This window comes from Eublepharis macularius, chromosome 13 (genome assembly GCF_028583425.1).
Source record: "Eublepharis macularius isolate TG4126 chromosome 13, MPM_Emac_v1.0, whole genome shotgun sequence".
NCBI classification, from domain to species: Eukaryota; Metazoa; Chordata; class Lepidosauria; order Squamata; family Eublepharidae; genus Eublepharis; species Eublepharis macularius.
This window is the reverse complement of record NC_072802.1, coordinates 70,668,377-70,692,345: the sequence shown is the minus strand read 5'-3', so window position 1 is coordinate 70,692,345 and position 23,969 is coordinate 70,668,377. Positions and strand designations below refer to the sequence as shown.

Sequence of the window (23,969 nt, the reverse complement as noted above, 5' to 3'; positions counted from 1 at the left end):
TTCCTCCAACCAACTTGGCCCCCTCCAGCTATACTGCCAGCTTGAAGTCTATGGTAGCCTCACTTCTGCGTATGGGTCAGCAGCATCTCAGAACCACATATCTGGGAAGGCACGCGAGGCGTTCACTAGACAGCTCTCCTCACTCAAGTAGGCTTTCCAGCCACTTCTGAAAAGTCAGAGCGAAACCACCACATGGTGGCCACATGAAGGCCACTTAAAGTTGTTCCATGTGGTAGCTGCATTATGTACACCATAAATCCTTTCTTTAAAACACATACTTCACTGGGAAAATTGAATGAAATTGAACATGACGAGACTAGAAGATGCTTTTCCTATGTTGTCAATTTTACCACTTTATTCATTTATACTGGATGTAAGGAACTGGCTGACATTTAGGAAGGAAGGAAGGAAGGAAGGAAGGAAGGAAGGAAGGAAGGAAAAGAAAGAAAGAAAGAAAGAAAGAAAGAAAGAAAGAAAGAAAGAAAGAAAGAAAGAAAGAAAGAAAGAAAGAAAGAAAGAAAGAAAGAAAGAAAGAAAGAAAGAAAGAAAGAAAGAAAGAAAGAAAGAAAATGCTTTTCCTCCTGTAAAAGTGATACTCCCACACTACCCCCAACCGATTTCATTTGTCTGGTTATCTTGTCAAGTCCTACAACACGGTTTATCAAATTAACTTACGTGCACAAAAGACCAACAGCAGAATTTTGGAAAAAATGTAAAGATTTCTTTGACTACTTAGGTTAAAACTAAGATAAATTAAGGCAATATTATATAAAGATAAAACACAGGATAAAGAGTGATTAAAAATTATTGATACTAAAGTTTGGGTATAAGCAATTAAGGAGAGAGAATGAGAACTACTACATAATTTAGCGGAATATATCTTTTTATTAGCCTAATTTAAACTCAAATTTAGTGCCTGTGTAAGTTCTTACGCACTTTCTACCGTTATATCTTTTCTTTTTAAATAAAATTTAATTTTTTTAAAAAAAATTGCTTATCAGAGATCTCTTCCTATTGACTGCATTGCCTTACACTGTATGATCCACCTTGAGAAAGGCAAACTATAGATATAGAAAATACATAAAATTTAGTTATGTATTATTTGTTGGCTATTTGCATTATCCTGCTCTCACTACATTGTTTTATACCTGCACAATAGCATTTTCTACGTTGTGTAACGTATCATGATTCATTCTGTATGCTTTTTCAGATTTCTGCAATCCTAGTCCTATTGTATTGCTTATTCAATATCTCATCCTATTGATTGCATTGACTTACACTACGTTAGCCACCTTGAGTCTCAGTGAGAAAGGCAAGCTATAAATAACTTAAAGAAATAAAGAGTGGCACAGGTTCTCCACTGGGCACACAACATGGATCACTGATTTTGCTTCATTATAATGGTTCAAAGGTTCTCTGGCTGGCCTGAAAAACAGTTCAAGGTCATACCCCATTTTAAAGCAAGCCTTGTTATGAGCTATAACTAAGGGGCTGAGCGTAAGAACATAGGGGCTGTTTCCACACGTCTTACCTGCCTGCAGAACATTGCGCAAAAGACCCAGAAGAACCGTCTTCTCATGCGAAATTGCGCCAGGAAGACGCTGTTATTCGGGAGTTTTGCATGAAATCATGAGATTTCCTGGCGCGATTTCACGTGAGAAGATGGTGTCTTCCGGGTCTTTTGCACGAAATTGCACAAAACTTCAGAATAACAGTGTCTTCCTCATGTGAGAAGATGGTGTCTTCCAGGTCTTTTGCGTGATGTTCCACAGGCAGGTAAGACGTGTGGGAATGGCCAGGATCAAAAGAAGAACCCTGTAGAGAAGACCAGTGGTCCAGCTACTCCAGCATCTTGTCTCACACAGCAGCCAACTAGTTACTCTGGAGGGCTGTCAAGGCATAGGGGCCAAGGCCACTCCCCGGTGTTGCCTCCTGGCACTGGTATTTAGAGGCCGACTGCCTGAGAATGTGGAGGTTCCCTTCAGTCAACACGGCTAGTAGCCACTGATAGATTTCTCCTCCATGAATCTGTCTAATCCCTTTTTAAAGCTATCTATGCCTGTGGCTATCACTACATCCTCTGGCAGCGAGTTCCACATCTTAATCAGTCATTGTGTAAAGATGTACTTCCTTTCGTTCTGTTCTGAATCTACTTCATTAGATGCCCTCCAGCTCTAGTATTTTGGGAGAGGGAGAAAAGGTTGTCTACTCTATCTACCCCGCGCATAATTTTATAAACCTCTATCATGCCTGCCATTGTCTCTTTTCCCAGCATACAGTTTGCCTTTTTCAGTATTGCAACAAACTGATTGACACTTCCATTGACCTATCCATCATGACCCCAAGGTTTCTTTCCCTCTCAGTCTTAGCAAGTCCAAACCCAATTAGCAACGTGCCTGCTGTAGCATAGAGTCTCTCTACACGAGATGCCTCGGTGCATGTTCGTCAAGTATAAGGAGACACAATGTTAGCTGGGAAGTGTAGTTTAAAAAGACTGATCCAGCAGAGATTGCTCCTCAGAGGGTTTGTTAATTTCATCTTCCCCTCCCCAAAGGCTCTGTCAATTTCACCTGGCCAGTTTAAAACTGTGTGAGATGGCAACCAGAGGGCAGCCAGGAATGGAAATGAAGCTGCCTTCCAGAACCAGGCTTGGGCCTGGAGAGGTTGGACTGCTCATCAGCACTCAGCTGGTTCAACTCCCACTATTTCCATGAGCTCAGTAGGTGGCCTTCCAGCTCCCCAGCAGTATTGTGGGGATTATAATAACAACACTGATTTTGTTCATCACTCTGAGCACTTATCTGTCTAGAAGAGTGGTATATAAGTGCAGTTTTTATTGTTGTTGTCATTATTATTATAGCAGATACTTGAAGTAGATACTTCCAATGTGTAGCATCAATGCAGTTGCCTACTTTGGATTTCGTTTACCACATGGTTGCCCACCCACCCAATCTGTGGAGATCTTCCTGGAGCTCTTCACTTTTGGTCTCGATTTTCACCAACCCGAACAGTTTTGCGTCCTCTGCAAACTCGGCGAATACACTGCTCGCCCCCCAATTCCAAATAAATTACAAACAAATTAAATATCACTGGCCCCACTTCCAATCCTTGCGGGACCCTACTACTTACTTCCCTCCATTGCGAGAGCTATCCATTTATTCCTACTAATTGTTCCCTGTCATTTAATAATAATAACAACAACAACAACAACAACAACAACAACATTCGATTTATATACCGCCCTTCAGGACAACTTAATGCCCACTCAGAGCGGTTTACAAAGTGTTATTATTAACCAGTTTTTAATCCATAAGCGGACCCGCCTTCTTATCCCGGGAGTGTTTGGTGCGAAACCTTGTCAAAAGCCCTTCGAAAGTCCAAGTAAATAATGTCTCGGGTTATCGTTATCTACATTTATTTATTATTTATTTATTTGTTCAATTTTTAGCCCGCCCTTCCCAGAAGCGGGCTCAGGGTGGGTTACAGGAATATAAATGGTACAAAAATAAAACATTTAATAACATACAAAAATAAATCAAATAAAACCATTTAAAACCAGAACAGCAATACAAATATAATCAGAATCTCAAGATGGCGGCCCCCTCCATTCTTCCCAACCACAATATAACAAAGAGAGGCATGGGGGGAACAGTTGATGTTCTCATTGTAACTTCATACATGAGGGGGGCAGATGGTTTTATAGCCCCCCTGATGGGAGACCAGTAGGGAGGCATTTCTAAGTAGCCTAAGATGGGCCTCAACAATATGCCTGGTGGAACATCTCTCTCTTACAGGCCTGCAAGGATGTACATTCTTGGTAGGCCTGGGTGTCCTCCGACAGAGTTGCAGCAGGCTGGGGCCAGGACTGAAAAAGACCTGGCCCTGGTCAAGGACAGCTAAGCCTCCCTGGGGCCAAAGACCACCAGTAGCTTTTTATTTGCTCATCTCAGCGGTCTGTGGGGTACATACGGGGAGAGGCACTGGTCCTAGTCTGTTTAGGGCTTTAAAGGTTAGAACCAAAACCTTGAACCTGATCCAAAACTCCACGGGGAGCCAGTGCAGCTGCTGCAAGATCGGCGTAATATGTGCCCTGTACGGTATACCCATCAAGACATGCTTGTTGACTTTCTTAAAGAACCCTACAAGGTTGGTGAGGCAGGACTGAATATAGACCCCCTCCAATTCATCCAGGAAGTTGTCCATTTGTGATAATGAACTCCACATATTCTGCTCTCATTCAACCCACTCGTGAAATCACGCTCTGAAACCAGGCGAGTCCTCAGCCTCTCACATTTATACATTAATGTATCATTAACTTTTTTGTGTCTTTCCACCATGTGCACCAACTCAAGGTGAGAAAACACAACTGCACCCAGCAACGACTCAAGATTGATGAATTACATTTCTGTGCTGGGTCCTTTTCATGGCTGGTGACTTTCCAGCAAAGCAATTATCACCGTAGAATGCATAATGGCCTAATTAATTACTACTGTCAGGCTGGCCTCTGTACTATGATTATACCTTATCAAGCCAACTTTAGGGGGGAAAAAACATTTGGAAGCAAAAATATTATTGTAATTGATGGGTAAAAAGGGTTGTGCACTCTCTGGCTCTGTCTTTATCTCTTTGTTGATACGCTGTCCCCAGATCAAGCCTTGGTTAAACACAAATAGATAAAAAGCGCAATCATCTCCTGGCCTAATTGCAACGGAAGGAGATCTGGAACGGCAGCAAGCTTGCTCCAGTCTTTCAAAATACCAGACTGATGACAATTATATTTTAATTTAAATTGTCATTCAAAAGAGAGAGAGAGAGAGAGAGAGAGAGAGAGAGAGACAAGACGAAAACCTAAATTTGAGTAAGTATCCTGCTACCTACAGATCCCACAAGAAACCTACAGAGATGGAAGAGGAAAATGTTGTGCTGATGCATTCTTAGTTCTCTTTAGTTCTTTTTTCTGGGAAAAGAGGTGGTGGGACTCAGGACTGCACAATGACGTCACTTTGGGTCAGCTGGAACAAGGGGGGTGTTTTTTAAAGTTTAAATCAACCTCGGCAAAAATGGTCACATGGCTGGTGGCCCCGCCCCCTGATCTCCAGACAGAGGAGAGTTTAGATGGTGGCCGCTGGAGCGGCGCGGAGGGAGATCTAAACTCCCCTCTGTCTGGAGATCAGAGGGTGGGTCCACCGGCCATTTGACCATTTTCAAGAGGTGCCGGAACTCCGTTCCACCACGTTCCAGCTGAAAAAAAGCCCTGTGTTGCTGTTATTGCCATGACCCTACTACTGTGGGTCCCCATCTATACGTGATCATTCCCTCTACAGTACAAAAGCTCAGGGTCGAATGCCTACTGCAGAGGGAGCGAAATGGGGCCTAGGATTCTATCTGGGAGCAGGGAGCTAGAATCACCTCCAGAAGCAGCAAACCTAGTTAGGATTCTCACGGAGGAAGCGCCACAAAGAAAAGAGCCACCTCTATCCCTTCTTCCTCAGGCGGCAGCTATTCTCTCATCTTCTGACTCTCATAAACCAATTGCAACTCCGGAGAGTGGTCGTCAGGTCTCAAAAAAAGATCTGACGCCCTCCCATTCAAGTAAGAGCGGGACACAAGTTCTTCACACCATTGGACGGCATACAGCAACATCCAGGGCCTCCTCTTCCGGTTGTGCTGAGAGAGGAGGCGGCTCCATTGGCCCCTGGATTTTGCTCTCTCTTTACCCCCCCCTCCCCAATTTCCTCTTGCAAACTAAGCAGCAGGGGAAATGAGCCAAGTGAGATAATAGGAAAGAAAAGGCCCCCCTGTTTTCTTTCAATGGAGATTTTGCAGAGCTCGGCTGTTTTTCATACTAGTGACCAAGAAGCTCTTGCAACCAAGAGGGCTTGGTTTCAGAATGCCTCCACATTTCATCCAGGAAAAAACCCCACCAATCAAAAGCTCAGAAAACACCAAAGCTCAGTAAATGAGACTGTTATTCATGATAGAAAAATGGAACCTCTGTGTTCAGTGAGAGTGCTATTTTAAATACAATTCCATGTTGGAGTCTCCCTACACAAGACATATGACATGTGAAGGACACCTGTTGGGAGATGTAACGGTAGCGGGGAAGGGTAGTTTAAAAAGACAGAGCTGGCGGCAGGGCAAAGGCTTTGCTATATACTGGAGCTGTGTGAAGGGGTTGTGAAATGCCAGAAGGGAAACTTCAGCCCATTATATCCACTCCAGGCCCAAGCCGGGCTATGGAAGGCAGCTCCAGCCCTTTCCCATTCCTGGCTGCCCTCTGGTTGCCATCCCACACAGTTTTAGACTGGAGAGGTGAAATTGACAAAGCCTTCCTGGAGGCGAAGATGAAATTAACAAACCTTCTGAGGAGTGATCTCTGACGGCTATGTCTTTTTAAACTACACTTCCCAAAGAACAATGTGTCTCCCTACACTTGACAAACATGCACTATCTTGTGTAGAGAGACGTAGTGTATCACAGCCAAAACAACAAGGAGTCTTCTGACACTGTATAGATTTACTCATTTATTGCAGCATAAGCCTTTGTACACTTTGCCAGGAGTTCTGAATACCAGCTTTCTTGAGGGGGGGGGCAGCTGGGGGAGCTTAAATCCATCATGCCAGGCTTATGGGCCTTCCAGGTGGCACCATTGTGGTCTCTGTGGGAAATAGCATGCTGGCCTGGATGAAACCAGCAGGGCTCTTGTTATGTTCTTATGTGTATGTTATGTGCTGTCAAGTTGCTCTGATCTACAGTGACTCTATGAATGAAAGGCCTCCAAAACCTCCTATCCTTAACAGACTTCTTATGAGAAGCCATATTTAAAAACAACCAATCTGGCTCCCAAATTATTATTTTCTAACCATCAGACAATTGTTACTAAAAAACAAACTCCTCTAGCTTTTTTTTAAAAAAACCCTTTAGCAATTCACACCTCCACCAATACTGCAGACGGTCCTGCACTGACGGCCACTCTGAAGCCAAAGAGCTGAGAGGAGGCAATTGATTTTGGACGGCTGGGTCCCGAGAAGGTCAAGCTGCAGACGAGCGGTTTTGCTTCTTGCTTTCGGAACTATTTGGTTCCTTCAAGGCAAGGGGGGTGGGAGGGAGAGAAGGCAGCTTGACTGGGCAGAACCAGCGCTGAAGAGAGGGACGGAAGAGAAGAAGGAACTTGTGGCAGATTAAAAGGTCTTTTGCGAAAACAATCTACTTTCCATTTTTGCACACGAAGTTACGGAATTGCTCAGCAAGATTGCCGTAGGGTTTAAGTAAGACCCGACTGGGTCGTTCTACGTTGTCTAATGTCAGTCCTAGAATTGCTTATGCTCCATTTCAGCATTTCTTCAACTCAGTATTTGATTTCTGCAGATGTTATGTCTTTGTAGACTGGCATTTATTTATCCTATGGCACTGTTTATGGAAATGTCCTTGATACTGGCTGTGCCAACCTCACTCTATGTAATCCACCCTGAATCTCAGTGAGAAAGGTGGACTATAACTGACATAGAAGGATGGATGGATGGATGGATGGATGGATGGATGGATGGATGGATGGATGGATGGATGGAACGCTAGCTAGCTAGACAGACAGACAGACAAGGTATGACTCCTTTTAAGATGGCCAGACCTCTTCATCTCTCCAGTCGTGAACTTGTAGTGCTGCAGATTATCTACAGTGGACTCACTGCTGCTTCCTCTTCTTGACTCTATAGAAGTCATCATGTCACATCACAGGACGTCAGCCAGGGACTCTGGCTACCAGGCCCCAAACTCTTTGCTCTCTGCACTACCGTGGCAGGAGTTCCACAGATAGAGTTCCTGGCCTGCTATCCTTAGGGCACTGCCAATGCAGCTGGCCCCAAAAGGCAGTGCTGCAATGAGAACTGCCACGTGACACAGAGGGATCAACCTATCTGGCTGCAGAAACCCAGGCCAGCCTCCTTACTCTGAGCAAATCGGTCATGAGAACAGGTCTGGCTGCTCTCCCACTCTGCAACCTCTTGCTACTCCAGCACTTCCTTTGCTTCCCCATTGGTGGGAAGCCAACCAATGTCTCACCCAGCCAACCCAACAGAGCAGCCTTAGGGAGCTGCAAGCCACACCCCTCGTCATCCTATTGGTTCAAACCAAGGGAGGCGGATCTTAAGACCCCAGAACAGCACCGGGGCTCAGCCAGATGCTACCTCCAATGAGAGAGGGACTAAGGCCTGAGCTACCCATCAGGACCCAGAACTTCAAGGGTACATAATCAGACTTGTGCACAGGCTCTGCTTCCCCTGGAACCCACACAGAGTTCTGCTTCTCAGCTGTCATGTTTAAAGAGTCCAGCAGCACCTTTAAGACTAACCAACTTTATTGTAGCATAAGCTTTCGAGACTACAGACTAACACGGACTAACACAGCTAACTCCTCTGGATGTTTAAAAAAGGCAAGCTTCTAGTCCTTAGGTTTGCAAAAATGTGCTTCATAAAGCATAAGGAACGTCTGCTGAAAGCTCAGAAGCCTGGGCAAGAGTGACAGAACTCTAATTTGGAGAACCAGGTTTGATTCTTCACTCCTCTGTTGAAGCCAGTTGGATGACCTTGGGTCAGTCACAGCTCTCTCAGAGCTCTCTCGGCCCCACCCACCTCATAGGGTGATTGTCCTGAGGATAATAATAACACACTTGGTAAACTGCTCTGAGTGGGTGTTAAGTTGTCCTGAAGGGCGGTATATAAATCGAATGTTGTAAGATGACAGCCATTAGAAGTACAATGGGACTAACCGGAAGCGCTTTCGTTACAATCAGCATAAATATATCTTTCCCCCGTAGGGATAAGCTCAGAAAATATGGCCCTGCACGTTTACAGCGAAAGACAGCTATGAATACTGTCAACTGACCAGCACCAGTAATGTTACTAGGACATCCCCATTACAATCTCTGGAACAGGAAACCATTTTAAACATTTCCATTCTATTCCGAATAAAGCAAAGATTTCCATATAAGCAGATAAGACATCGATGTATTGTCGAAGGCTTTCACGGCTGGAGAACGATGGTTGTTGTGGGTTTTCCGGGCTGTATTGCCGTGGTCTTGGCATTGTAGTTCCTGACGTTTCGCCAGCAGCTGTGGCTGGCATCTTCAGAGGTGTAGCACCAAAAGACAGAGATCTTTTGGTCCACGGCAATACAGCCCGGAAAACCCACAACAGATAAGACATCCATGTGAAAAACGGCAGCCAGTTTGCTTAACAGAATGGAACCCCTTCCTTAGATGGAAAAGCTGAAGAGTTTAGGGCTTTTCAATTTAGGAAAGAGTCAGGGGGAATCTGCACACATGCATGGTGTAGAGTATGAGGGCAGAGGGGACTTTGTCTCCCTGTACCACAATACATATATACACATTCTTGAGGTCATCCAATGAAATGGTAGGTTTGAGGCAGACGCAAGGAAGTATTTTTCTGGGCAATTCGTAATTACTTTATGTAATTTTCCGTCACAAGATATGGCAACGCCTGCTTGCATAGATGGCTTAAAAGACCAACTTATGGAGGAAGAAGTCGATCAAAGAACTATTAACCACAATGGCTAAAGGGAACGGGCAGTGGTTGAAAGCAGATAGTTATGTCAGTTACTAGAGGGCAAGAGGGTGTGCTTTGCTTTGCTGTTTTACTTCTGGCCTTCCCAGGGCTGTAGTGGGAAACAGAACACGCAAGTGAATGGACCTTTGGTCTAATCTAGCTGCCTGAATAGCTCAGTTTAGCCTAAGCCTGTGCTCATCAGAGCTCGGAAGCTAAGCAGGGTTGACCATGGTTAGTATTTTGAAGGAAAACAGTAAAGAGCTCAGTAGCACCTTTAAGACTAATGAACATTATTGTAGCATAAGCTTTCGAGAACCACAGCTCTCTTCGGCAGATGCATCTGTAGCATATGCTTTTGAGAACCACAGCTCTCTTCGTCAGATGCATCTGTAGCATATGCTTTTGAGAACCACAGCTCTCTTCGTCAGATGCATCTGTAGTATAAGCTTTTGAGAACCACAGCTCTCTTCGTCAGATGCATCTGTAGTATAAGCTTTTGAGAACCACAGCTCTCTTCGTCAGATGCATCTGTAGCGTAAGCTTTCGAGAACCACAGCTCTCTTCGTCAGATGCATCTGTAGCATAAGCTTTCGAGAACCACAGCTCTCTTCGTCAGATGCATCTGTAGCATAAGCTTTCGAGAACCACAGCTCTCTTCGTCAGATGCATGTGACGATGCATCTGACGAAGAGAGCTGTGGTTCTTGAAAGCTTATGCTACAATAAAGTTGGTTAGTCTTAAAGGTGCTTCTGGACTCTTTACTGTTTTGTGACTACAGACTAACACTACAGACTAACATGGCTAACTCCTCTGGATCTATTTGATAGGAAACCACCAAGGAGGACCAGGGGTTCCTATGCAGAGAAAAGCAATGGCAAACCACCTTTGTTTGTCAAGATCAGACTAATCAAGTTTCACCTTCACTAATAATACACCTAAACTTTTAATTTCAGTTTTTTTTCATCCGCCCATCAGAAGGCAAAGAAGGAAGAAGAAGAAAAAAGCAGGGGAGAAAAATAAAGTTTCAAATAATGACTGTAATAAATGAAGGTAATTAATTGTAGTTTGTTCCTTAACTGTCTAGTCAGCTTAATTTTACCTTTTCATCTAATAATGAGAAAATAATTTTTGTGCTCTGAGGGTTAATGATATGTAACTGCAAGAGCTGCTAATTGCATGTTGCAAACTATTCATCAGAAATCCCCATCTGTGCTACTTGATTATGTTTGCTAAATTATTGCTTTGAATTATCTTTCATAAAGCAACTTTTGTAATTAGCAGGGTTCTGGCTTTGCTCTTTTCTCCGTGAGCAAGGGGACTCAAAAAAACTTTGGCCATTTCAAGCTGTCGCTGTTCCACAGCCGTCACCGGCAGCCTTTTGTCTTCTCCATGACAGAAAATTAAAGCCGAGTTTTATTTATTTAATCAGGTTACAAGAAGAAAAACTGCTCCTTCCCTCGCTCTCATCCACCTCCCCCACAAAGGACACACTTTATATTCCTTTCTCCGTGGCAAGCAGTAGGAATGAGCACTGCGGGATGCTTGCCAGCCAAGGAGCTGCTCCGGGCCCCCATCAGGCAAGAGGAGGGTTCCTTCTGTGGCCCTTCGGAGAGGGTTCCTTGGGAAGGCTCCCCGCCCAACGAAGGGGTGCCGTGGAACTCTCCGTATCATACCTTTGCCTGGTTTCTCCAGTGCCAACCACTGCTTGCCAGTCAAGGACCGGGGGGGGGAGGGGTCTTTTGTCCTAGATGAACCAAATTCCTACAGCCAGCCCTGCCGGTCTCTTCCCACTAGTGCGAACCATTTCCCCTCCACCAGCCATGGTTTCCTGCAGGGCCGGATCGACGGGGATGGGGGGCAGGGGGGGTAGTCTGCTATCGGCGCCATCAAAGAGAGGGTGCCGGGAACAGCTGCCAGCCGCCGGGAGCACGCGGGTGGCTGAGCAGAGGGCTGAGAGCCCGCCCACGCCATTCACCTGCCCCAAGGGCAAGGGGCGCGTGAAAGCCTGTCGCCCCATCAGCGTGTCGCCCGCGCAGCGAGCTGGCTGCCCTGGTGCACTGCAGAGCTGGCGGCGGCAGTGCAGGTGGCTGGGAGGCCGCCCACGCCATTTGCCTGCCCTGCAGGACAGGGGGTTCGCGGCAAGCCGGCCACCCCCTCAGCGGGGCAGGCGAATGGCATGGGCAGCCTCCCAGCCACCCGTGCTGCTGCCGCCAGCTCCACAGCATGCTGGGGCAGCTGGCTTGCTGTGGGGCGGTGTGCTCCGCCCTGTGTGATGATGTCATGGAAGTGACATCATCACACAGTGCCAGGAGCACGTATGCACTGCACTGGGGGGCCGGACTTGGGTTGCCCTAGGCGCTGGCAACCCTAGATTCGGCCCTGGTTTCCTGCCACTGCCCGGCTGCCACGGCTGACAAGGGGGAAATGGCAGGAAACTGGCAGGAGAAGGGGCAAAGTTCCAATGCACTGATGTCACTTCCTGTGTGTCTGGAAGTGACATGAGCATGTTTCCCGGAAAAGCCGAGGACGCTCTAGTATTTGAGTAAAATACTATAGTTAAACCCTAGAGTGTTGCCCAAAGACTACAGCATCCCAGGCATGCCCAGCCATGGCCTGATGTAACTTCTGGGCACATGAGGAGTGGTGTCTGCACATTGCCAGTAATGGGTGGAAGGGAGGGAAGGAGGGTTGCTGGGTTCTCCTGGCAACCTGGTAAGTCCCCCCTCCCCAGCTGGTTGCCAAGGGGCACCTGGCTGCTTTATACTAAATCAGATAGCAACAGCTCTTCACGGTCTCAGGCAGAGGTCTTTCCCTTCACCTACCACCTAATCCTTTTAGCTGGAGATGCCGTGGATTGAACCTGAGACCATCTGCATGCCAAGCGGACGGCTTTACCGCTGAACCCCTGCCCCTCCCTCATCGGCTTGCTACAGATAACATCACAAACACAGTTGCATGCCTGAATTCTAACAAGCTTCCATGCAAACTAGGAAGACAAAACCTGGCTTGCTTTTCCATCAACATTACGGATGAGCAAGAGGCAATACGGGTTCGTACCCAAACAGAAGAACTTGGACATAGCATTGTCAGACCCACCTCTCGCCCCTCCTACACTGCATAGAAGATTAGCAGTGTTTTCGAGCTCAGGCCACTGGTTTACAGTTAATTAAAGCTGGGGTGGGGGGGATATTCCACTGGTTGTGAGTCAGAGGTATATCCTAGATCTCATTCAAGAGAATTCCACTGACCCCAGGGGCCCTTTGGGTTTAATTATTCATTTAACCATTTCTATCCTGCCCTTCCAAAGTTCCATGCAGTTTACAAGTTAGTAAAAACCCTCTATACACAATCAAAACCAACAACACAACCTTCAATACAATCACAATAAAATCACAGTCTGGAGACTGAGCCCTACGAGGCAAGGCTGAGGGCCTTGGGAATGTTTAGTTTGGAGAAGAGGAGGTTGAGGGGGGACATGATTGCTCTCTTTAAGTATTTGAAAGGCTGTCATTTGGAGGAGGGCAAAGAGCTGTTCCAGTTGGCAGCAGAGGGTAGGACACGAAGCAATGGGCTAAAACTACATGCACAAAGGTACCAGCTGGATATTAGGAAAAACTTTTTCAGTCAGAGTAGTTCAAAAGTGGACTCAGCTGCCTAGGGAGGTGGTGAGCTCCCCTTCACTGGCAGTTTTCAAGAAGAGGCTGGATGAATATTTGTCAGAGATGCTTTAGGCTGATCCTGCACTGGGCAGGGGGTTGGACTAGATGGTCTGTATGGCCCCTTCCAACTCTATGATTCTATGATATCAGCCCACAGGAACGTCCCAGCAGGGGGCATTAAAAATCCCATTAAAGATTGGATTAGAAAGGAAATGTCTTGCACCCCTTACAAAAGTTGAAGGAAGAATCTGTCTTCCTCACCTTAACTGGAGGAGAATTCCAGAGGACAGGAGCTGTCATGGAAACAGCGCCTTTCTTTTAGAATTCCAGAGGTGGACAGATGCTGCATCTGGCAGCACATGCTGGCTGAATCTTATTTGGCAAGCGGGCTCATGGGCGGAGAGGCAGTCCTTTGCCTAGGCCGCAAAGGGCATTAAAAGCCGAGACTCCAAATCTGGATCCAGGCTCAGCCGCTGCTGGCCCTATTGAGACTTCACGGGCCCAATTTCATGGCCGTTGTGAAGAATTCACAATCTGTGTGCGGTCACAGCTCCCTCCCCTGTCCAACAGATCATGTCAGCAACTGCAAACCATTCTTGTGTTAGCTCATCCCTCATCCTCTCCCAGAGGATCTAATGACGTCTATCGGGGGAACAGGCAGTATTTAAAAACTCTGGAAATATATTCCTATTGTTATCATTCTCTTTTATGTGTTTATGCCGAGCATTTCGGAATGAATCAATACCGGATTGCCCTATAAATAAATAAGCATATCAGTAAAAACCGGGTAATAAAATGAAGTGATGAAAAATATGGAAATCAGCTCGCATTTGTGTAAATCCAGTTATTGTTTACTTTAATATTTTCCTTATGCCGTTATGTCGTTCCAAAGAGACAGATTTAAAAGTAACGCAAAGCTCACAAGATGACAGACTCTAATGTGCTGTTGCCGAGTGCCAGCATCTCTCTAGGGGTTTCATTCTATGCGTGTAAGAAGCCGCGCAGAAGGCAAAACACTTCCTCCCGCCTCCCCCCACCCAAAAGAAGAATCATCATTTTAGAAACATTCCTAAGTGTGATATTTCTCCCACGGCTGCTCCCACACTCACACCACCCCAGAAGGGTTTAAATCTCTAAGAGTCACAGCTCTACCGAAAGCCGGAACATATCTTGCTTCCACACTAAAAAACATATTGTTGGACAGAACCGAAGAAGGGAACCAGCGCAGTCCATAACTTCAAACTTTTACCACCGCACATCTAGAAGGAGAAAGTTTGAACTTGGAAGTATGAGAATTTGCAAAGAAAAAGAAAACATGGATTTGACCCAAACAAGACAGCCAGGTGCAATATGCGACATGCACATTTTAACATTTTGCCCTTGCGTGCACATTTTAACAAAGGGAGCAGATCAACAACCTCACAAGAAACTGCTGAATTAGGGAAAGCACCACAATGTTTTTTAAGTTGATCAGCAATCGCATACCAGGATCTATGGAAGCAGAATGCACATGGGTGGGCTGTGCAGTACTATGGCAGCTTGCCAGAGGGAGAAGGTGCTTTTCTGCCATCTTATAGCCCCACCACTCTGGATGGCCAGAAGTGGTATTGCTGCCACCAGCTTAGCCAGCTGTCAGGTGACACAAGGAGCCAATAGGGTTCCACCTGATCCTATAAAGCTGTCCATTCTGTACTAGTGCTTCATTTTGAGCATCACATTACTCATGTGGAGGGAGTCAATAATGCTAGGAAAAGTGGAAGGCAGTAGAAAAAGAGGGAGACCCAAAACGAGATGGCTGGACTCAGTCAAAGAAGCCACGTCCTCCAGTTTGCAGGATCGGAGCAAGTCTGTTAATGAGAGGACGTTTTGGAGGTCTCTCATTCATAGGATCGCCATAGGTTGGAGGTGACTTGATGGCATATAACACGCACAGAGGGTGGCACCTGCAGAAGTCCCTGTTCAGTTAAGTGAAGCTGCCACGGTGGAACATAGGGAGAGAGGCAGTCCCATAGATATGCAGTCCTACCCCCTGCAGCTGGAAATGAAACACCCCAGGAAATGTTTTATCACTTGGATTCTGCTGAATGAGATCCTTCAGCTACAAAGATGTAGGGCACTGCTCTTGGTCCTATTCCCTGTCGAGCTGCTGGCCTGTTCAGAACTCCTGACTGCTACAAATTTAACAGTTTGGAACAGCTCTAAAAGAAAGCCGGGTCTTGTAATCATATGAAGGGAGTGAGGATTATTGGACACACCTTTCTATAGAGAATGACATCCTGAGGTTCTCCAACTGACCGCCACAAGAGTGAAAGAAGTTTGAAAGTGTGAACAGGGAGGACAGATCTACTGACAGCTGTCAGTCATGATAGCCAAATGGAACCTCCAGGTATAAAGGCAGTATATATTCAAGCCCCAGGTGCTAGACGGAAAGGCCATTTCCTTCATACAGGTGCACCGAGCTGTTGACTGTTACAAACACGATGCTGAATTAGAGGGGCCTTTGATCCAGCTCAGCTTCTTCTGCTTTCGTAGTGCAGATTAACTCGAAAGTCAAAGATGACCCTAAAATCGAGAACAAGCTTCGGTCCTGTGCACTGTACCAACCGCTGGCTCCCCACAGCTTGTGTGTTTCCCCATAGCTGTTAACAATTGGCAGAAGGGCCAAAGCGTGCACGAGACACAGATGCTTTCTTACCTCTGCCTGGAAGCTTTTTAAAACAGGAGCCACCATCTCTCGCACTTCCTAAAAGAGAAAATTGGGGAAACGATTGAGGGCATTTTGATAAAGGAACAGGGCTATGTTATAACAGAACGATTCAGGAAGACATTTAAACAGAGGGAACGGGACTGTGGCCTCTGCTACTAACAGGCATTATCTGTCGCTGCGTGTTTTTATCTTACTTTCACTGCATTAAACGTCACTTTTGTAATACCATTTCTTGCATTAGCGTCTCGCGTTTAATACTTTTGCCTTTTTCAGATTTCTGCTATCTTAGACCTGTGAAATTGTTTATCAGATGTCTCCATTTGATTGTACTTACTTACATGATGTAATCCGCCTTGAGTCTCAGTGAGAAAGGTGGACTATAAATAACATCAATTAAAGCATTAAATAAAACCGATGGGACCTTGCACTGTGGTAGACAAACAGGGGGGAGACAGAGGTTCAAATCTCCACTGCGCCATGAAGTTCACTGGGGGATGTGGGGCCAGTTGCTCCCTCCAAGAGCTAGATGTGTGGAGGACATGCACCAGTTTCCCACAAGGTTCTACGGGATGTGTAGTGAGAAAAAACCTTCTCCCTGGCAGAGGTTCTTTCTCTAGGCGTCTCCTCTAGTCCACTCGGCTCCCTCTCGCTGCCGCCAGCTTCCCTTGTTCCCCTAAAAGCGCTCTGCACCCAGATGTTGGCTCCATTGCCCAAAGCAAGTCTGTGCAAGCTGAGATGCACACAAAGGACTTTGTCATCCCCATGTCTCCAGGTGAACAGCAAGGGGGACTGGGGCACAGCCTCCCTCACCCAATCATACCATTCACTCTCCTGCACTCAGCCCAGCCAAAAGTAAAGGACAGCGAGCAGCCGAGGGGTATAAGATGTGGACTCCACAAAAACCTCTGGTACAATTTGTGTTGGGAAGGGGGGTGGGCTGAAGAGCCCCTGTGTCTGTGTATAATGATCCAGGTAGCCTGATCTTGTCAGATCTGAGAATCTAAGCAGGGGCGGCATGGCCAGTATTTGGAGCGGAGACCTCCAAGGAAGGCCAGGCTTCCTATGCAGAGGCAGGCCCTGGCAAACCACTTCTGAAAACTCCTTGAGGGGTCACCACAAGTCAGCTGTGACTTGACAGCACATGCACACACTATGCACACAATGTTGAGAGGAGTGGAGGTTCTTTTGGAAACCCGCAGGGAAGTGTTTCAGGGCCAGAGCGAGCCTTGAGAATGCCATAGATCCAAAGGAGTTAGCTGTGTTAGTCTGCAGTTGCAAAATAGTAAAGAGTCTAGTAGCTTATTTAAGACCAACCAACTTTATTGTAGCGTAAGCTTTCCAGAACCACAGCTCTCTTTGTCAGATGCATTGTCAGCTTTCGAGAACCACAGCATCTGATGAAGAGAGCTGTGGTTCTCAAAAGCTGATGATGCATCTGACAAAGAGAGCTGTGGTTCTCGAAAGCTGACGATGCATCTGACAAAGAGAGCTGTCGTTCTTGAAAGCTTATGCTACAATAAAGTTGGTTAGCCTTAAAGGTGCTACTGGACTCTGTTCTGTTTTGGAGATGCCAGTTGCTGATCCCTCTTCTAAGGGTTGGATGCTGAGAAATCCCTCTCGCTGATTAGGAAAGGGAGCTGAAGGGCTCATTTTGTAAAAGTTGTCTGCTTCCACAATAATATAAGGCCTTTCCTCTTAATTTAGATGCAAGCAAAAAAAAAACCATAATTAAGAGACTGGCAAGAGAAGGGGGGGGAAGCCCTCAACTGTCAAACTGATAAAAATAAAATTTATTTGAGAAAAAAGAACAGCAACAACGATAACAACAACAACCTGCTTTTCCATCTGGCTCTGAGAGGCGAGCGCCAGGACTTCTGCAAGAAGCCTTCAAACATTTGCTTTTTATAAACCACTTCAGAAAAAAAAAAGCCAGACCCTCTTCGACGAAAAGAAAGCACCAAGAACCTGCTTCTACTCAGCATCCCTGGATTTCAACAGCTCCCAAAGGCTGAACAAACCCCCCTCCAATGCTCACTGCCTGTCAGGATTGGGACCGCGGGCCCATTTGCAAAAACGGCGCCACTGGAGGCAGAAATAATAAGCAATAATTGAACATTTGGGGCTATAATTTGTCTTTGCGGCTAATTACCTTCTTCTTTCCTTGTTAGTCACTGATGTCTTCAGTTTGTTTTTAAGAAGTTTGAACAGGAGGGGGAAGAAAATACGCCTACCCACCGAGTTAATTCTATAATAGGAAATATACTATACCTCAGGTACATTTTTCTTAAATTCCCGGCTGAGTTCAATTAAATGTTTATGAGAATGTTCGCTTTCTTCCTGCCGCGCTGCCAGTTCAGAAGCCACGGTATTCAGCTCCTTCTGGAACAAAACAAAAAACAGAACATACAAAAAAGGGAAGAGAGAGAGAGAGAAAAAATGGATCGGGCTGTTTTACATCTATGCATCATACATAACATTTCCCTAAGCAAGCATCTTCCCAACACTGACGCGGAGATCAAAGATGGTTGCTGGATGTTCCCAGGACTTGGAGAAGGACCGTCTTTGTCCACCTGCCCACTAGACAGTGGGACACACCAAAATCAGGACCCAGAGAGGCGAAAGTTTTCCTTTCAGAGAGTTGAAGCTGAGTTGCTACATCCCCTGGTAAACAGGCATTGCAAGCGTTGGTATACTGGTTGCAAAGCCCATGCAAACGGAGACGACAATGGAACCAGAGACATGTGTGAACACACCATGGGCAGGGAAGTGATACAACTCTCACTCGGCCAACAATTCTCTGAAAATCCTCTGCCCTTCTCCAACAGTTCCCCCACTGGCTCCCAGACTTCGGGCTCTTTTTTTTGTGGGAGGTGAATTTTTGCTCATATGCTAACCGTTTTCATCAATCTGGTCCCAGAGCAAAAGGATGAGTATCTCCCTTGCAACTACAGCATAGTCCAACCAATACAGCCCGCCCAACACCATGTGCCAACCTCCTGCTCTGAGCAACACATCGTTCAGAAATACGAGGGGGGGAAGGGGGGAAACAGAGGGGCCAAGACGATAAAATGCAATCAGAGGTGAACAGATCTATGTCACCAAAAGTAATCTCCTTGGGACTGTGGGATCAGACATCAATCCCAAATGTTAGAAGAGACCTTATCAACTCTCTCCTGGTGGCAGCTAGGAGTGCAATAGCAACTAAATGGAAAGACCAATCTCCACCTACTACAGAACTTTGGTTTACAAAAATCTGGAACCATTTGATAATGGAAAAAATAACTGACAATCTACATCAGACGGAATATCAGTCTTCGGGATCAAACTTCTGGGAAAAATGGATCCCATTTTACGAATTCATAGAAGCAAGAGATCTGCAACCTCCCTCTTCACACCACTCATTGTTAATGTATTAAAGTTGAAGCACTGTGTTAATATTTGTAAATGCAATGTATTATATTGGTTTGTTGTTTGATTATTGTTACAGTTCTAAAATTGAATAAAATATTTAAAAAGAAAAAAGAAAAAAAAAGAGGTGAACAGATGATCCTTGACGTGTTATGCATATCTTCTTCAGAGAAAGTTACTCTATAGTTAAATGAGTACCTTTTATATATCCCCCAGTGGTAAACAACAACAACAACAACTGTTAAAAATCGAAAAGTTTGGATAATAGACACTGCAATTCTGGGGGATGCCAGAGTCGAAGAAAAAGAACAGGAAAAAAAGATTAACTATGGAGATCTGGCAATAGAAACCACTCGACTATGGATGAAGAATACAACAGTAGTCCCCATTGTCATCGGGGCACTGGGAACCATTTCGAAAATTTTTGCAACTTATATGGAAAAACTGCAGCTTTCTGACATAACACCTACAGAACTGCAAAAGACGGTGTTACTTGGAACAGCATACATATGGCACCAATACCGGGCTGATACTTAGGTCTTTGGCAGAAACGTGTATCAGCTCAACCAGGCCAATCAATGATAACATGCGATCTATATTTATTATCGATTGTGTTGCGTGTAATTCGAACAACAACAACAACAACAACAACATTTGATTTATATACCAGCCTTCAGGACAACTTAACACCCACTCAGAGCGGTTTACAAAGTATGTCATTATTATCCCCACAACAAACACCCTGTGAGGTGGTTGGGGCTGAGAGAGCTTCGAGAGAGCTGTGACTGACCCAAGATCCCCCAGTTAGCTTCAAGCGGAGGAGTCGGGAATCAAACCTAGTTCTCTAGATTAAAGTCCTGCCACTCTTAACCACTGCACCAAACTGGCTTAGAGGAGTTGCATCTCCAAACACAAAGGTTAGTGGGTGCCTGTTTAACCACTAAATTTTCTGTTTAACAAATGGTGTATTTCATTGCCTATGCCCTTGATATATGCAATTCTTTAAAGCTAATTTTAACCCCTCTACGTAGTTGTTACTCTGTGCATAAAAAATCACTAACCTGGCCCGCACCCTGGAGAAAGCCACAACACTTGCTTTGCATGGCAATGGTCTTTGGAGTAACTTTGGGCTTCTCCTGTTACTGCAGGAAGCTGAGCTGGGAAATTTCCCTGTCTGAAATTCTGATGCACTTCTTCTAGGCTAAGGAGACCCTGAGAGCCACGCTGCAGCGGCTAGAGTGTTGGAGGCCCATGTTCTAGCCTCTCCCCTCTGCCATGGAAGCTCTCTGGATGACCTTGGGCCACTTACACATTCTCAGCCTAACCCTCTCTCACAGGGTTTGTTGTGAAGATCAAGTGAGGAAGGCAGAACTAGCCGTCCTGAGCTCCTTGGAAAAATCTGCTAGATAGATAAGCCGACAGTCTAAGTCAGTACAAGGTGGCTCTTGTTTCCAAATAGTTCGTCTTCAACCAGCAGGTGTCCCCAGAGTCACCCTAATGCCCCCATTCTATCCCAACGGGCATGGAGCCCCACTTCTAAAGTCCAGGCAGGCTGTCACTGGACCCAGCTCATCTTCCTCCTAACTCGTAGAGAAGATACTGGCCACATACACTGGGAATGGCGATTGCCACCCTACCAAATGAATACGAACAACCGCCAAAATAACAGGGGTAAGCAACCACTCCTGCCCCTCTTCCTGGAGCCCTCCACGGGGCACGGAGCTGCTCTTCACTGCTCTCTTTCCCAACCCACTGCCCAGGTTTCTATTATGGTGCCTGCCGATTCCTGCCGCCTGGCACATTTTGAACACAGGGGGTGTCTGTTATATAGCTAAAAGAGAATCCAGATTAGAGAGATTTCCATGTAAACAAATACAGATGGGGTTCACATTAAAAGGAGCTCTTGGCTGATCGATACCCTTAATATCCTCCCTCCCCTTTCTTCTTCAGGAGCTGCAAGAAAAACACAGCGATAGTGTCAAAATACTAAAGGAGCAACATATTGCGCGGCGTGATCGCTTGTCTTCATTCTGAGCCCAGGCCGCCCCCCACCCCTGCTGATGGATATCAGCCGAGAAGGAAGATGTCCAAAGCTATAACTTACTTATGCTTTTAAGCATTCATAAATAAGCTTTTAAAGACCTGTATGACTTTTTAATTTCAGTGGAATTTGGGGGGGAAATTGAAAGCGCCAGGATTAAGTAAACTGACCTTTTGTGTACTGTGCTGTAAATCAAGCACAGGTCACTTCAAGAGCAGGGAAACATTTCATTAAAGAATTATGGATTCATCCCATGCTGGTTTTGGAGGACATAAACCTGCATGCGCGAAAGCCATTAAGGAGATGTGGAATTTTATCTTCTTCTTCTAGAGGTTTCAAAAAAAGAGAAGAAGAAACAAAGGACCCAGGCTGCAGCTATTAAAAGGAAGCTAACTCACCCCACGATCAGCCACAAAGCGTAACTGTGACAGAAGTGCATTTGGCCCTGCTGTCCCGCTGCGCATTTCAGCAGAATTCTTGCATGTCCAGCCGCTTTCTTAAGGGTTGCCGCATAACTCATTTGCTTAATTTTGTTTTTAAAATTGTTTCTTGGCCCAATGTAAGTCAGAACAGACAATACTGAGCTAGAGGGATCGGTGGCGGGACAGCGTGTGATGCAGCCTCATAGGTCCAGCAAAGCTGTCCTTAAGAAGAATGTGTCATCTCAGGTCCAACTGTGGACCTCCTTAATTTAGGGAAAGGGTTTTGAGTTTTTCTACACGAGGCGTCTCGGCATGTGTTCGTCAAGTGTAGGGAGGTGCAATGTTAGCTGGGAAGCGTAGTTTAAAAAGACAGAGCCAACAGAGATCACTGCTCAGAGAGTTTATTAATTTCATCTTCCCCTCCCAGGAGGCTCTGTCAATTTCACCTCTCCAGTCTAAAATTGGGATCGTAACCACAGGGCAGCAAGGAATGGAAATGGGCTGGAGCTGCCTTCCAGAGCTGGGCTTGGGCCTGGAGAGGTTTTAATGGGCTGAAGTTTCCCTTCTGGCATTTCACAGCCCCTTCACACAGCTCCAGTCTATAACAAAGCCTTTGCCCTGCCACTGGCTCTGTCTTTTTAAACTACCCTTCCTGGCTACCATTACATTTCCTGACACACGTTCTTCACATGCCAGATGTCTTGTGTAGAGAGTCTCTTAGTGACAGAGCATCACTGCGTATGCAGGAGACCTCCGGTTGAATGCCTGGCGCCGCCGGTTAAAAGACCACAGGCAACAGGGGCTTAAAGAGATCTTTCTCTGTCTAAAATCTTGGAGGCCAACTGCCAATCACAGGAGATAATACTGAGCCAGATGGGCCAATGGCCCAGCTTGATATATGTTTTAATGCTTTCCCTTTTTAACGGCCAACTGAGGAGTCGAAAACAGACCCTTTGCCTACATCCTGGTCAGTGGGCTTTGCACCAGGAGCGCCTCACGGCTTCCATGCATGTGGTTCCTCAAAAATCAGGCTTAGCATACCAGAGAGTGCACCTCTGAAGGATCGGAGTGTTGGTTGTGGGATTTCCCCAAAACGTGCTTGGTGAATTGTGTGGATGACAACATTTACCAGCACAGATGCCCCCCTGCAGCGGTCAGGTAACTCCTAAGGGGACAGAAGGCTGGGAAGGTTCTGCCCTAACTCCAGGTTGGGGGCCGAGCCTGCGGAGGGTGGAGTTTGAGGGAGGGAAGATAGGGATGTGAGGCTTACTCCTCCTCCAAAGCTGCCCTTTCCCCCAGAAGGACTGATCTCTGTAACCCCAATCCTTGCTGAGGCGAAGCCTAAGCACACCCAACTGTTTAGCTCCCATTCCCTGCCAGAGAGTGGTTTACGGGGGCTGGCGGGGGGGAATCACGGCCTTCCCTATCGGACTGAAGGGCTACCAGCTCCAGTTTGGGAAATTCGTGGAGATTTGGGTGGTGGAGCTTGGAGAGGGCACCACATGTTCACACAACCTCTGAATAACTCCCACAAACCTCGCAGGGCCTCATCCCTCATCCCACCGAACTGAAGATGTTTTGGGAGACATGGCCGCACTCTTGCACTTCCGTTTCTGGATCTGTGTGATGCGTAGCTGTGGGTTTTTGGACCCTGTTGTGGGGTCGGCGGGGGAAGGCTGCTAAAAATGGGGGGGGAATGCCTTCCCTCAGGGACAGCGATGCCAAAGGAAGGTGACACAAAGAGGCACCGTGTCGCTGCCACGCTTGTGATGCAGGGCAGGCCATGACAGGCCGCAGAAGGCAAGACGGATTGCTGTGTGCCCGGCCTCTTGGTAGACAGGCTGGTTTCCAGGAGCTATCAGTCATTTTCCAGCGTATTATGTAAATTCTTGATGCTAAAGATGTATGGAGTCAATTACCAGGGGTCACGGCTGGGTGTTAAATTCATACAACAATGCTCCTCTTGGTCTCCAATGAATTTGAGAGAGATTGCAAGCTTTCTGCTTTTTATTGGACCATATAAATATTTCACTGTTAGATATAAAAAAATATTGGAGAAAAAGCAGATAAAACCAAGTTCCCATGTGTATACAGAGAAACAAGGAGCAAGAAACCAGAGTCAGCAGCTTTTTAACGGCCTTGCAGCATGTTACAGGAACACTGCAGTCCGGA

At 46.1% G+C, this 23,969-nt stretch overlaps 1 protein-coding gene across 2 annotated transcripts in view; it reads right to left on the bottom strand.

Annotated features, from left to right (window-relative positions):
- CUX2 (cut like homeobox 2) overlaps nucleotides 1–23,969 on the bottom strand; it is a 163,974-nt gene that overhangs the window by 73,114 nt on the left and 66,891 nt on the right. Inside the window, exons 1-2 of one of the 2 annotated variants that reach the window (XM_054997110.1) lie at nucleotides 18,195–18,302; nucleotides 15,915–15,962 (exon numbers count right to left, since the gene is read on the bottom strand). The exons of the other annotated variant lie outside the window; for it this stretch is intronic. Of the exons in view, the coding sequence (XP_054853085.1) occupies nucleotides 15,915–15,950 (36 nt within the window). The 5' untranslated portion in view covers nucleotides 15,951–15,962; nucleotides 18,195–18,302. Of the gene's footprint in view, nucleotides 1–15,914; nucleotides 15,963–18,194; nucleotides 18,303–23,969 lie in introns of those variants that run through there. 2 annotated transcript variants of the gene reach the window in all.